Consider the following 16,046-nt stretch of genomic DNA (forward strand, 5'->3'; position numbering starts at 1 on the left):
TGCTGGTGTGTTTTTACCAAGTTGAAATACTTCTTATATCGCTGCGAGATTGGTGAATTGGTTTTGTTGTGTGCTTAATTTCCATGTATTATTGCGTCGACCAGTTCGTGCTGTCAGCAGTATGTTTTTCATTATTTTTTATGCTCATCTTTATATAAACTATTGTTTGCAGTATGTGGATACTGTTCTTCTACCAACTACCATTATCTATTATCTGCACCCACTTCCTGTGCGATGCTTAGAAAGATTGCGTTATGAATAAACAAATTTTAGAAAGACGTATTAGATCACCAAATGGTGTGCACCAAATCGACTTGACCAATGGGTCTAGAATTGTTCAATATCGCTTTCAGTTTCCCACACGTACAGCACCACTATGGCTGCAAACTTCTGGTGAAGCTTCTGTAACAGTTCTGCCTGCTGTGCATTCTAACAAGCAAAATAAAACCACACACGTATTGCTTAGTACTCATTTTAATGTCACTTGTATTGAGAAATGGCAAAGGTGGCTCAATAGCGTCGATATTCCTTGCCGCATTTCCAGTGAGTGGGAAAAGAACTAGTGTAAACTACTCCTCTAACGGCGACTCCTCGCAACCCCGGTGTAGCTTTGGAACATAAGCCCCATGAAAGAGTGAATCATTGTTTTGTGTCAAAAAATGGAACTGCATATTTGATTGTGCATATTTTTCTTGACATGACGGGGACGAGACTTCTAGCGAAAATTAGATCAAATCACTCATTAGGGTTCTAGCGTCAAAAGCGATAATTCGGCTTAGGAGACAAACCACTTCTACAGTGCCTTAAAGCAAAGTTCACATTTCTACCCCCCCCCCCCCCCACCGCTCCCCCTGCCCCCCGCCCACCGAAATTTGCTGTCAGTTGCTGCTGCTGCCTTGGCGAATGTAGCTCACACAAAGGAGCTCATATAACAAAATCAGCTTACATGCAGTTGCCACGTCTTGCTAGCTTCCCCGGCAGGCACGTATTCGCTATGCTGCAAAACGTTTTGCATGAGAGCAGCTTTGAACCATTTAATTAACCGCTTCACATATCTTTCGCTCTGCACAGATTCGAAAATGTGCATTGTATCTGCACATTATCATTATTATTATTCATAATGATTATGTGTGGTGTACGGGCCAGATATGACCAGAGAGCGCCATGAAAGAGGGGAGAATTATTATTAATCGCGCTAACCTTCCGTTTATTTTCATACTCCATCACGGTATTCTTGCCCCGTACTCCGGAAGTTGCATCGCGTTTCGCACTCCGCGCAAGTTCACCAGGGAATCCTTATCCATGTTTCCTGCCTGTCATCAACACTCAACTGTCCAGGAACACTTAATCTTATGGCAATGCTCATTTTCATGATGTCGATATTGTTCCAAACTCACTGTCGATGTAGAACTACGAAACAACAACGCAAAGCTTGGAAACGAACACACGGTTCAACTGCAATTTCTCGTTTTCTTTTATACTTACCTTGCGCTTCGTTATGTGCACACTCTTCGTTTTACAACTGCCCTTTTTTTTTTATTCAGCCGCTTTCTGCCGTGGCCGGCAGAAAGCGCGTTCCCTTGCGAAACGGAATGTGCCTGGCACTCCCGCTATTGGCGCGCTCGCGGGCAACAGCGCCGCGCGGGGCAATTTTGCCGCTCCGGTCACCACTCACTTGTCCTAATCTTTTTTTTCGCTGGGACTGTACGAGCGAGGACTACCTTGCCGTGTGAATAAAAAGTTAACGTAGTGATAATGCAAGACATTATCTCAAGTAATAGTCCCATAGTTGCGAAAATCCTTAGAAGTACGTGACGTCACACTAAGTCACTGGCGCGCTGTGGTTCGGGAGTGAACTTCGAAAACGCAGTGCCAGACGAATCGGTATTGGCGAGAAACACTGGCTTATCCTCACCCTCGACCTTTGCAGTCACAATTAAGCGTGCAGCGGTTTTTTTTTGTTACGCCTACAAAGCAAATACGTAGGGCCGCGTGCTCGAAAAACGATCTTGTGCTGGACCTGTGCGTAAAATTATTAGCGACGGCAGCCGGCCAACGCTAAGTAGCACTTACGAACAAAAATGCGCGTATGAGGGCCATGGTTTCTCGCCAAGCGGCCTCACTGCGCTCACCCGTTGTTCTCCTTCATCATCCGGTAGACGTCGTACTGGACGCTCCCCGTTCCCTGGAATAGGGCGGCGTCTTTGGAGAGGTCCGTGAAGTACACCTGTCCACCTGGGCCGAAAAATAGGAGACAGATGCAAATTTTGTACATTACGCATGATAGTAAAGAACGATGTACGCAACCTTGTGGTGAAAGTGCAGATGTATTGTCCTTACTATAGCATTTGGCCCCGCTTTTTGCATGCCATCGTCTACGCCAGAATGAATAAAATAGCTGGGATTACAGAGCATGGCACAGCTCAATGAAAGAGTAGGGAGACAAATGGGCATACGTGATTTTAGGTTAACCTATTTATCTGAATAAACATACTTACTGGCTTATATATGTAAGGCAGCAAGCTCTGTTAACTTTTATTATAAACACATGTCCACCGTGGCTTTTCCAGGCTTCCTTTACAAAGAGCTGTGCCAAGAAGACAGTCGAGTGACGTTGAAACACTGGCGTCGTTGATCGGGTGAGCTTAAATTATTCGCGCCATCCAGGTCGAACTGATCGCCCAACTACTGATGGGCGTACACTCTAAAAACTAGGAAGGGTATCGCAGGAGTGAAGCGGCCTGTTCACTCTTCAAAGCGTCGTTTTACTCTCACAAAATGTCGAGGAGAGTGAAATGCATTGTTCACTCTGTCACCAAGGAGAGAGTGAAATGTGCTTTTCACTCTCCCCTTCAGAGAGAGAGAGTAGAACTACTCTTGCGGCAATAGAGAACAAAACGTAGCGTAATCTTCTGCTTCAACTGTATAGGTGGCTGGCCCCGAACATGGCAATGTATCATTCATGCACGCTGAGCAAAGAACACATCGTTTTGCTTCTAAGATGATGATGCTGTGTGGTGTCTTGTGGCGCAAGGGCCAGGTGGGGCCAAAGAGCGTCATGACAAGTGGTAATGTTAACGATGTATTATGGAAGGTGTGACTTGGCCGTAAAGCGGCCTAAAAATAGTCGCTGTAAAGTGCGTAAAATCTACGTGCTATAAAATTATGGCGATGACTAATGACGAATACTATGAACATTAAAATCCATCGTAAAGGAATGATGCATTGTTTAAAATATGCGAGATGTTAAATTGCTTACAGCACTACTGCCTCGCCAGAGCCCTTGAACCACAAGGGCCTAGAGGCATGTGCTATTCAAAATAATTATCGCAGCGGCATCCTCTGAAGAGAGGAAGCGCTACGAACGTGTGGGGCTAATAACATGCAACACAACATCTTTCAAAAAACCTAGGACGGCGTTGATGTCAAAGAGTGGTTCTGGTCCAAGTAACATAACAGGATGAAGGGGGATGTGGTGCCCGCATGCTAAGAGAAAATGTTTTTTTTTCTTTCGGATTCGGCTTCCCGACACTCCAGTAGGACGTGGAGGACGGTCAGCCTCTCCCCGCATCTACCACAGGTTGGAGGCTCGTTTCCCGTGTGTAAGAAGTTATGTGTGCCAAAAGTGTGTCCTATTCTTAGACGGCAGAATAGGACATCTGCCCGGCGGGATTTTGTTCCAGGAGGCCAGAAACCTAATTGTGGCTTTATTACATGCAGTTGCTTCTAAGAGAACAGACCGCCGCAGTTCAAAGGAACGCGTAGCGAGCGCTCTACTTTTTCACTCGGTTTTGCTCCACCGCGCGCGCGCGCTCAAGATCGCGGAACAACACAGCGCCAGAGAAAGGTGATCCCTACAGCGAGCTGCACCGCCGCCGCGAAGGCCAGCCAAAGGAGATCGTATGTCAGCCATCTCGCGTCGCTACGAAAACACGACAGTCGTTCGTCATGCCTTGGATATAACAGCAAATAATCCACGGTAAGTGAATTCTAACTTAGGTGCACATTCTACGTATATGTCATGCTATCGCCAGGAAGTCGTCGCTGCGCTTAGCCGACGCGATTGACAAAGGACTAGGCATACGCGCTGTGTCTCTCCATGTCAATCGAAAAAGCCAGTCGTCGCGATAACTGCATGTGATTTTATCACGTTGCCGTTGTCCGTAAGAGTTTTAAAGATCGCAAACGCTGCCAGAACTATGGTATGTTCAATAAGACGCCAGGCGAGAGGACGCTTAAAATGGTTCGTTCACCAGCCCGTGATTCCGAGCCTATGCGGAGCGTGATTAGCGTGCGTTTTGTTTGTTTGAATTTATTCAGTTTAGCAGTCTACTGTGTACGGAACGCTGTTGAACTAAGGAATCACATAACAGAAGGCGTCATTTTGCTGGCAGCATGCTTTCTTTATAAATGAACCGCGCGCTTGACGGTGTCTCGCGCAGGGGGAAACTGCGACCACTGAAGTTACGTGCAGCACCAGTGCTAGTTAGAAACTTTGCCGCAGGCATTCAGCTGCATGCTGCAAGAGGTCAGTTGGGCGTGTTATCTTGAACTTACTGAAAACGCATGAGGAATCCATGTTTTATGCTGAAAAAAGTATGAACCCCATATAAGCGATCTTGCGCGCGGCAGCTACAAGCGACGCGATGGAGATGGCTGTCGCGTTCGCTCGTCGCCTACAAGTCGTACTCCGTGCGAGCGACGATATTGAGCGACGCCTCCCCGGTGTTGCCGGCATGAGGGCTGCAATCACGCGTGACGCGTGCTTTAGTAATTTACGTTGATGTATTTTACTAAAAAAGTAGCATAAAATATTTCCGGAGGTCTTGCCGTAGGTTCTTATCCTTGCACGTATAAAAATTGAATCATTTGCTCGTTCCGCGCTACAATCGGTAGTATTTGAGCGATGTATGTAGTACATCTAGTTCCGGCTTCGTGCTATAGGCTAGTCGCTCATAGCACTTTCGGGCAACGAGCGATGATTTCTAGATTTCCAGAACCAAGCCATCTGTTCAAGCGACGGCCCGTTTTGTCGCTCATCGCCGTCGCGCACTAAATCGCTCTCACAGTGTTTATCCCTAAGACTGAACTGTTTTTGCTCATGTATTAAAATGGTGTGGTTATAGGTAGGTCTGGCTTTGTCTCCTGTTGCGGTTTTCGTGCATGGTGCGAAACTGAAAGGATGCTTATGTCTACGAACTCGGTGAATTGTCGAGCAGCTAGTTATGCATCGGCATCGAATATAACGGCTGCTGTGTGGAATTACAATTGCAAGGGCGCTTTGCATACGCTTATTGTTTTGGACATGCCTGTGCATTTGCTAATATGAGTTGGCGTGTCAGAGTTATGTCATATGAATAGCTAAATCAGCCTTCCTTTGGGGGTTACAAGCGTAATGTGTGCATTTTGCTACTGCATGGCAGATCAAAATGTGTTTATCGCTTTAATATTTTTAGTAGAGAAATAAAATATGAAAATAAAATGTTGCTTTAATTCCGTGTAACCAGTCTGTCGTACACAGAACAATAGGTTGGTGTAATAAACCAATAACTGCGGTTTAACTGCAACTTTTACATGCCTTCAAGAATCTAAAATGCTAGATTTCAAACTGCAGCAGTAGTCGGGTCTGTCAAAAATGAACTCCATTGTGCACCTCATACATGAAAATAAGTTCATGCTTTTTAGTAAGCTTAGATGCAGGCCGCAGTGAACTTTCTTGTTAGTATTGAAATGTGGGTAAGCTTGCCATAACAAGCCTCGTTGCCCTTTTTTATAGGAACATCCATATATCCATTGAACTGAAGGACAATATTTTCATCCCTACTGAGCATCATGTTTGCAGCTATAATCCTCAAATTATGGCTTCAGCAATGGCACAACCAGGGATGGTGCGGGGGGCACACTGGGCACGTGCTTAGGATGTGTCACAAATGGTGTTTGCGATACACCAGGCTCATGGCAGACCTATGATGTCTGAAAATGACCAATATTCTATTCATTAGCAGGAGTATTTTAACATTCGTGCCGAACGAGGATGAACTGTCCGTTATTTCTTTTTTGTGTAAATCTAAAATTGAAGTTAATTTAGCAGTTGACTGTTGCAGTCATTTGGATGTTTTGCATGCATTTCACTAAGAAGACTAAGAGCTAAGACTTTCTTTTATTGCCATGGCCTTGACTGTCTTGATGTTGTTTTGCACCATGCCCTTGTGTTGACTTTCGCATACGATATTTTTCAGGCACCCGCTTTATATAACTCAAGAAGGCAGCTGCAAGGACACGAGGATGTGAAAGAGCCAGTGGAGCGTAGTGCAGAGGACCCAATGCCAAAAAATCAAAATACATTGCCATGCAATTTGGACAAGAAAACTAGTATGTGGGTATATTGGGTGTACCATTTGACCAAATGTAACCAAAATCAAGATACAGTATGTTACACCAAGATGAAAATTTTCACGTGCTCCAGGCAGTCATCTTAACATGGTATACTTATGTCATGTCTCCGATTGGAAAGTCAAATCAAGTATGTTCTCTGGAGACAAACACATAGCAGCAAGTGTCATTGAAAAGTTAGAAATGTGTTTTAAAAAAGCTGATTAGTTCTGAGAAGTGACTGCTTTTTGTCTTGCCTCTCAACAGATACATCCATGTGATAAAAAAATAGTGGTACAATGAAATTGCGTATTTGCTTAGTGACATGATACATACTTGCAATGAGCACGGTGCCTGTGTTTACTATAAAAAGCAACAGCCCATGCTTGGTTAGGTTAGGCCCACTACAACATGCAGGCATGGGTGATTGGCACTTTTTTTTATTTCTGTGTCGTAAGGTTTATTGACGTGCGTATAAGTGCAATGGCACGCAGTATGGCTAGTACAAAAAGGGGTGGGGGAGGCAGATATATGTAGCTCACTTTACACGACACAGGGCAAAGGAAATCCGTGTTCAGCAACCATGTTAAATGCTATGTACGTAAATTTTACAACGCTACTCATTCGAAGTGCATACAGGTGCATACTGAAGAAAAGTTTTCCAGGGTACATAATTTAGTGCGTAATTTACACTAATTTTGTTCTAACCACTAGACATAATAATTTGAATATACTGCACGGAAAAACCTAGAGTGAATTAAATTGTGCGTCAGCTTCGTCTGTATAGATATAGTCTTTCCTATGCATTAGGTTTTTCACGTAATGCATTACCAGTTGACAGCCTATCTTATGTGTACTCTGTTTACATTACAGTTGTTTATTAGTTTACTCATTTGTTTTGCAACTTATGAAATGCCGGTGTATATATATTTTCAACATTTGACATAACCCTGTATGTTTTGTAGGGACAACCCAGGACGTACATTTCTCAGCACCCAGTCAACTGCCAGAAGTGACTCGAACACAGGCCACCAGTAAGTGGACATCAGTTGGAATTTCACATTATGCAGTTGGCTGCTGCCTTGTACTGAGGCTTTTTTTTTAATCAGATGGTGGTGTCGTTCTAATGTACATTTTGACCACAAAGGTGCGATCATGTCTCACAGAGGCATATATGGTTGCTATTCTCTGCGAGGGACGTGTTCTCGTGTTCGTGAAGCAGTTGTGTTTGGCAGTATTGTCGCCCAATGAGTCAGATATAAACACTGTAACTCGCCACTGCTGGGAAGTAGTTGCGAGAAACACAATATATTATGACGCTGTAAAGTTATTTCATTAATTCGAAGGAAAATTTTGCAGCAGGAAAAAAAGGTTGCTCTTCCAGGTAAACATGTCTTTTTCTCACAAGTTATTTAACCAAACCGTGGATGCGTGAAATTCATGACTTATGAATAGATTTTATTTCATCCTTTAGTAATGCTTCCAAAAGAGACTAGAAATAGCATGTGACTACCTCTCCAATCAGCAGATCATACACTTACAGTCATAAGTGGTAGTTCCATGCAGTCTCGCACTCTATATAACCTTTCCTTTCAGCAGCATTGTAACTGGCGGCTGCGTTTTCAGAAGGAGGAGTGCACTTGGCATTGTATATGTATGTGTGAATTCGGTTTTCTTTGTATGTGTCGGCTCACTGACACAAACAGTGCAAAAATCAGTTGTACCATGAGGCTGATGACGCCTTCTGCTGCTAGAAATGCGGCACTTCATATTTTATAGTACTGCATGACATTTAAATTAAAGCTAGCACATAAGATGATCAAGAAAACTAACCGCTGTTATAACTGTTTTCCTCAAAGAAAGTTTGTCCTTTATGGACTGTGTTAATCTGAGCTCTCCACCGATGTTTCAGTAGTATCATCCCTTAGTGAGAGAGATTGGGGGCAATTAATCGTGTTAGTCTTTAAGTGGTGTCCTAATTATGTGTATTTGTTCCAACAAAGTTGTCTAGATTACTTTATTGTGTAGTGTAAAGCTTATGAAACCATCAGCAACTAGTGAGTTGCTAACATGCATGTGCATTTGTCACTATACAGGTGGCACTCGGCTGTACCACTGCAGTGCTGCGGAAATTGCCAGCACCAGCGGCTTTGCAACAGCTGTTTCACAGCATGTCGGTATGTGCTAATCTATAGTTTTGTTGGGATGAGTTAGTATTATAGACCACTGCTACTCTGTATTGTGACAGATCCATATGATAAGTGATGTAATGGGCACAGCGAAAACATGTGAATGTTTTACTATGCTACATAAAAAGGCTCTCCTTTTCGTCACTGGAGCAGGGGAGAAGAGCATGCAGGCACTCCTGAATGTACATATATTTCAAAACATGAGAGAGACATATATATATATATATATATATACACACACATACAATTAAACTAAAATCAGGGACATTCTATCTTTCATTTCGAATTGACTTGTACAGCGCAAAAATACAACACAGACCACAGAGAAGCCCGCATGTTAACAGGTATGATACACACAATAATTCAACAGGTTTGATACTTCAGGTGTGCTATTTTATGCAAGGGGGAAGGGAAAGGGGATAAAACCAGAAAAAAGAGTGGAGTGGAAAATAAAGTAATCGTGCCAAAAAGCATGAGAAACATTGTGCAGCCAGGATTGCCAGCAGGACATCTAAAAAGCACTGATAAAATTACATACAGGGCAACCTTACGTATTGTTTGTTTCAATAAACTCAGATCACATGCAGCCATTACTGCAATCAAGTTGTTTCCTTATGTCATGAGGGAATGATGCGGGCCCAAAAAACTGTTTAGAGCTGAAGGATTATGTTCCATGCTTGCCTCATTACCTGCTTTTTATCATATTATCAGCTGCTTATGTTGGGGACAAAAAGTAAGAGTACGAGCTTTTTCCTAATTCGCCATTCCACACAGCATGTCTTTGTGACTATATGTACATGCAGATGATCCATAGATGAAAAATATTCAGTACAGTAGAATCTCATTACAAGATACACTTGGTTGTAAGAGACATCTGAAAAAGGTTTGGTTGGTTTGCCACATTAACAACACTGTACACAAGAGTCACCTTTGTTACTAACGACTTTTTAAGTATTCACTACTTCGAAGGGACAAAACCCAGACACATTCACTTCATGCACCTTGTGTGCTCCGAAGGGCGTAAAGATCACTCAATCCTCACACAGGTCAAGTGTGCATGTCTCTTTAGCATGAACTAGAAAAGGAGGGCAACGAGGACAGTGCAGGGCAGAAAGTGTCGACAGTTGAAGCTGACGAGCGTCTAAGAGCACCTCAAAGGCACTGCGAGCAACAAGGCTTGCAAAGTGAAGTGTTTAACTTCCAGAAGTTAGGGAGGAAGCTAACACAATCTACAGTCACTAAAAAGCTGTGAATGTCTTCTTTAAAGGGCCCCTAAACCACCGAGGTTGAAATTCAGTTGCGGTGTTGCAGTTGTACATGTTAAGGCAACGAACACGTAGCCACGAGAATTTTTCAAAACGGTGCAGTAATAGTGGAGCTACGTGTTTGATTATCGAAAAGTAGTCCCCGCTCATTTTACTCTTTCATCTGGTACACGCCATCTGGACAGTATCGTCTTTTCCTCGCCTAGTACACCTCCAAATGTTACGGGACAGGCCATCACCAACGAGCTCTGTTGCTGCCGCGCAGGCCTGTCATCCTGCGAGGGGTGGCGCTAATGACCTTGCCAATACAATGGAACTGTATGGTGACTCTAGTTGAAGAGCCTCATAGGGAGACCCTTCCGTTGGCATTTCTGTTCTTTGCCCCCATTGGCTGCCCACAATGGCATCGCGAGCAACGCGACGAGGAAGGAGTGTGTATTTGCTTGCAGGCCTCGCCGGCAGTCGTACACTTTCGTTCGACCAATCGACAGCACTGGAAACTGGTGACATCATCAGAGACAGCCTGATGATGTCAGGACAAACTGGGGGGTGCAGGATAGGTCCAGACAGGCGCATGGGGTCGTTTTCGTCATATTGTGGCGTTTGGCGTCGTCAATTGTGACGCCATTGTGATTTTGATGCGCATGTTTACTTGAAATGTTCAAAAAATGTCAATTGGTTTAGGGGCCCTTCAAGCCACCCTGAGCAATTATTCCTTCAGATATATCTAAACATACTTTAGTGATGATGCATAATAAGCTGATCTAGTCTGGCTCCTCAGTGTTTTAAAATTTTTGGTTTCGAGAGACATGTTTCCCGTGCCTCTTGAGTATCTCTTCTAATGAGGCTTAACTGTAATGTACGCACACAATTGTGTAACTCCTCCTGCAAGTATTATTCCTTAAGCCTGGTCACTGATGTGCAAAGCTTGTGGTTAAGTTTTGATGTCCGTACTTCTTAGAGCTATGTTTATTAATTCAGGCTGTTCTTATTGGTTCTTCGATGCAGGAGACAATGCCTACGAAATTATTGGCCCTGATGACGAGAGCTCTCAAGGGGCAAACGACATCTCTGTTGCAGAAGTGAGCCCGATACCACCTGAAGTTACCATGACAGGTGGCACGGCAGCAATAGATACAGAGACGGCCATGTATACTGCAGCTGCAACAGTGTACGAGGCAAGCAGCAGTGTGTCAGCATCAGCAGCAGTGTCAGAAGGAACCGCACCAGGCCTGGTAGAGCAACATGTGTGCTATCACTGTGACTTTTTTTGTAGTGCATTTGCTCAACATACAAAAGCTTTTCACCATGACTGTGAGCCAGTGTTCTTGTGCAGCAAGTGCGAGACTAAGTTAGGTGTTATAACACAGTACAAGCATCACTTTAAAATATGCAAACATATTACAGTTGTTGCCTCCCCAGCCAGCCCACATAGCGACAACAACGTGGAACACATGGTGGGACACACCTCTTCCCCATTAGAAGATAGTAGAGACTGTCAGTGTTGTTGCTAGATTAACTGGTCTTTGTAGGCAACTAGAAGGACAACACAGGTGTCATAAGATTGTTGTTTATGTTGTTGTTGAAGAGGTAAAAAAGAAGTTTGATGCAGCTGAAGTGCCAACTGATATTGAGCAAATCAAAAACAACCACCTGAGAAAGCAACACTATTGAAATTTGGGTATCTATGTGCCACCAACTCTGGTAAAGATGGCATGGGACAGAAGTGTGATGAAAATCACACAGACACTGCTGTTCCATCACTGGTCACAGTGAGCACTGACTTGTAGGGCAAGAGAGTCAACTGAAACGAACATTATGGCATAGTGTCATGCTCCCATGTGACCACTTTCCATGTTATTTTGCATGATACAGCTCAACCTCCAGAAACGAGACTGCAACTTGTCTGTAAAAAGCTTTCACAAAAAATTATTCACAACACTATTAACACAGCAGTATTTTCTTTTTTTGTGGGTTCGAGGTTCCCGGGTGTCCATTAATGCAAAAATTGCGGAAAAAAAGAACATGTGTCGTACTTACACCTTTTTAACAAGTACGAGGGCGACAGAACTTTTCTAGTCATGCATCTTCATCATACTATCAAGTTTTTAAATGCCTTATAATTATTATTACCAGTTATATGTGAGTGCATTGTATGCATTTAGCAGGTGTAAAATCAGGTCAGTTGGATCAGATGCCTTATCTCCAAGAGAGCCCTATATTCAAGAAATTTGAATTAAAATAGGTACGTTACAGATGCAGTCTTTCAGCACTTTATTGCGTGTGGTTGAAGCATTGCTCAATGCTTTTGTGGATGGCAGTTTCAACCGGCACAGCACTTGCGCTTTGGTCACGTGTCTTCAAAGTGGTGTTTACCATTTGTGTTGATCTGTTTGTGTATTCATAGAGCAAGTTTTTAATTTATTTTTTCCGCATTCTTGTGCTTGCACTAAGCTTGTATAAGGCAGTTACAAAATGGGCGTCACTATAACGAACTGTTCTGTTGAGCTTACACTTGCAAATAATAGTGTTCAGATGGCCGCACTTCCATGTAGGTGCGCCGGTAGCTTTGGGTATGTTCTCATGTTTGTATAAATCTTATATAAGCTAGTTACAAATTGTATGTCACTAAGCATTGTGATAATCTTTAAAGAACTGCTTGGTTGGTTGTACACTTGTGAATTAGTATTGAGGCGGTGGTATTTCCATGTAGGCGCACTGCTATCTTTCTGTGTGCTCACTTGTTTGTATTAAGCATACAAGGGAGTTACAGCATGTACGTCACTAAGCGCTGTGATATTTTTAAAGAACTGCTTTGTTGGTTTTACACCTGTGAGTAATAGTACTCGGGTGGCACTAGTCGTGTGTAGGTACACAGGGACCATTTGTATACATTATGCTCGTGTAAAGCAGTTACAAAATGTATTTCACTAATCACTGTGATATTTTTTGAAGAATTGCTGTGATGGTTTTACACATGTGAATAATAGTGGTCAGGACACAGTACTTGCGATGTATAGTTGAATTTATACAGTGCCAAGACATGGGCTGTATACATACCAAAAGAAATGTATGTCATTATATTGTTGTGATTATTACTGTTTGGATTTTATTAAACTCTAATAACATTTTTTCTTGTATCTATTGAGGTATGGCAATTTGTCATGCAACCAAACTGAGGACCTGAACTTGTGTATACAAATAAACAGCTAATTTAAGAGTATACTGCTCATATTCTGCGAAACCAGTTTAAGAAATCTTGTACTACAATGCTGGAAAAATGACAGAACTGACAGGGATGTACAGAAAGAGTTCTGCACTGGCTGAAGGACTGCCCCACACTGGAGTTGGTAATGTTGCGTTTATTGGAGTAGAACAGTAAGTGCACTTCTATTAAAAATGTGACAGTCAATGCAGAAACATAAGGCAGACGAGCAGATGTGGCACATTTTTTTTCAGGGCCCTCCATGCCTACTACTGCATTTCTAGTCTTCCTGTGCTCTTCGTATAAGCCCCTGTTCAGCCAAGGTTTTTACTCCATGACAGTTCTACTGGGTTCGTAGCAATATTGAAGAAAAAAATGCAATGGTTTTCAAGAACTTTCGAGGCCCCGACACAGTAACTTCAAGGACCTCGTGCGATTTGTTTTGTAGTTTGGACAGGCAATAACTTGTTCAACAACATCGTTAACTTTAATGCAAACAAAAGAAAACAAAACAAATCACATTTCACTGATTTCAAACATTTGAACGACTGCTAATTTGCCTTTCACCGCCAATCACTAAACGCACACAAGGAAGCATTTCAAGAAAGCGCTCTAAAGTTTTTCTGCAATAGCACAATTAACTACTTGGACCTGCAACATTTGCAGTTTTTGAATACTGTCTGGTTTGACAGTGTATGTGATGTCATCTGTTGCCTCAGCTTTTCACCACCAAATAAGCAAGTCATTTGTAATTTCCTTTTATTGTGTCTGTAGCTCTCGATTTACTCATCACGGCTTTTCTTTGAATGCCTCAACTGTTGAGCTTCCTGTTTCTGCTCCTCCAAGTACATTTGTCGCCGGTTCCGTGTGCCTAAAACTGGTATCTGCAGCTCCTTTGTAATTTCAACTTTAAGGATGTCGCTTTCCTTCTATTACCTCCACAGACAATTCTCTGTGACATGCGAAGAGTGTCACAGAAGGGAAAAAGAAACGCTTGGCAATGTCTGCTAAGTCTAGCCAAGCGTACAAATTTAAGGACTTTCCAGTACTTCTAAAAATTCCAGGGTTTTCAATGCCTTCAAAATGGCATTTTAGAAATAAAGGGTTTTCAAGGATCGCTACAAACCCTGGATTCTAGCACCTAAATAATTTTACAAGCTCATTTTGGCATGGAGTTTGGAAGTTCATGCTTTTTAGCTAACGCTGCACTATCTCTATACATGGAAGCCACGAGAGAGCATCATATTGGAGTAAAGAAAAATACTGAAAGCTTTCAATACCACTCTTTTTCTATGGAGCTTCGTATTGCCTAGTTAAGTTTACGAATGTGCCTGGTTTTGGTGGGCGTTTCTTCGACATTTTCTGTGAGAAGTAGATGACTAACCCCCATATTCAGAAATGCATCTTAATACAAAGCTCATGCTTGACTTTATATAAACGACGCCTGGTGCGAACATCCCCAGAGGCTCACTGCCTTTATTTTGGTGCGTTCACGGCTTGCGTCATTTAGATCAAGTCAAGCATGGGCTTCAAGTTATGATGCATTTCTGAATATGAGGGTAAGCGTGCGCAATTCCGGGCAACGCATTGTGCCATTGGCACCGAGAGGAAACTGGAAAAACAAAGTTAACGCCCTATGCTCCTAAACTTTTGCCTACCTGTGGTGTGCGTGTATCGTGCAAGAAGGAACAGCGCAAACACCAGGACGAAAAAAAGCATCAACCACACCAGTGCTTCGTGGTGTGGTCCATGTTTTTGCGTCGTCCTTGCGTTGCGCTGTTTCTTCTAAAATGCTCAACCAACTAGCCGACAAGTCCATCCTGTGCATATATATTGAACACACGTATGAATGTAGATGGTCTTCGAAGCTTTTAGAACGAGCACTGCCACAGGATACGAGCAGTGCACGCGTAACAAGTGGACACATTAGTCATTTAAACATGCGTGCCAATGCATGTGACGCGGCTATCGGCATAAGCAGTCTCCAAATGCTGGAATGCATGCTCTTCAAAACGCTAACGATCCGCTGCTAATGCAGGACAACAGCTCACAGCGGACTGAACCGAACTCTAAACTAATGCACTTGAAAAGAACGCCTACACGGCAGCGTGAGGCACGTCGAAATGCCTGGTACTGGCGTCGCAGTTAACCACATACAAATGAAACTGGCGGAAAAAATTAACAGAAATGCTCACCAGTATACGCGCGACTTAAATTCACATACGTGGATGGTTGGCACGATACTTTGTATCTGCGTGTTTTCGGAGAACATATAATGCATGGACTGGAAAAGCACTCGATCATGAGCTGAACGGCACATTTGTTATTTTCCTGGGGTGACGACAAGCCATGAATAGTTCTCACGTCATCGTCTACGTTGTATTCCTTCGTTAGTCGTAGCAAGGAACGGAAATGATGCAAACGCAAACGTATTTCAATACACAACAGCACAGCACACTGCAGAGAAACTCCACCCACCGCAGCAGATTCATCAGATACATTTGTTATATATATAACCTCTAAAACAACACGACTGCTTGTGGTGGCGCTGTGGTGTAATGGTTAGGTTGTGTGCTTTGAATTGTGTAGATGCGAGTGTACGCGGGTTCGAATCCACGTGATGTATCGAGCAATGTGGTTTTCCATATCTATGTGAATCCCTTGAGTATTGTGTTCTAATAAGATTATGTGTCTCCTGATTGTGGAATGTGCGAAGATAATTGCGGATTAAATGGTAATTCGCTTTTTTTTTTCTCCGCAGTGGCGTTCGGGACGCATAGGCCGATTCCGAGCAGTCACGCCTCATGGTAGGCAGCAAATAGCAAGGAAAAAATGACTTTAAAATCCTGCATAACATTGCTCACGCCTATTCTGAAGGTCGCTTGGAATTGGGCCACTGAGTCTGAGGAGCCGCCTATAGGGAACGGTGTATCAGCGACCCTAATTTGATCTAATTTCCTGCCTGCATGCGTGGCCAGGACTTCGCTAAGAGGGTATTGGGAAGAGTACTAGCAC

General features: G+C 43.2%; 1 protein-coding gene and 1 long non-coding RNA gene across 4 annotated transcripts in view; one reads left to right on the forward strand and one right to left on the reverse strand.

Moving 5' to 3' along the window:
* Window positions 1-16,046, reverse strand: part of LOC139051977 (uncharacterized) — a 118,157-nt gene that overhangs the window by 16,608 nt on the left and 85,503 nt on the right. For both annotated transcript variants that reach the window (XM_070529040.1, XM_070529039.1), the window contains exon 13: window positions 2,133-2,235. In XM_070529040.1, the coding sequence (XP_070385141.1) occupies window positions 2,133-2,235 (103 nt within the window). The remainder of the gene's footprint in view (window positions 1-2,132; window positions 2,236-16,046) is intronic.
* Window positions 3,727-13,047, forward strand: LOC139051973 (uncharacterized). Of its 2 annotated transcripts, XR_011509640.1 has the most exons (5): window positions 3,727-3,979; window positions 6,240-6,372; window positions 7,338-7,406; window positions 8,469-8,549; window positions 10,835-13,047. It is a non-coding gene; the product is annotated as an uncharacterized lncRNA (long non-coding RNA). The 2 variants fall into 2 exon arrangements; XR_011509639.1 differs by lacking the exons at window positions 3,727-3,979; window positions 6,240-6,372; window positions 7,338-7,406 and having other exon boundaries at window positions 7,429-8,549.

This window comes from Dermacentor albipictus, unplaced genomic scaffold (genome assembly GCF_038994185.2).
Source record: "Dermacentor albipictus isolate Rhodes 1998 colony unplaced genomic scaffold, USDA_Dalb.pri_finalv2 scaffold_17, whole genome shotgun sequence".
Lineage (NCBI taxonomy): Eukaryota > Metazoa > Arthropoda > Arachnida > Ixodida > Ixodidae > Dermacentor > Dermacentor albipictus.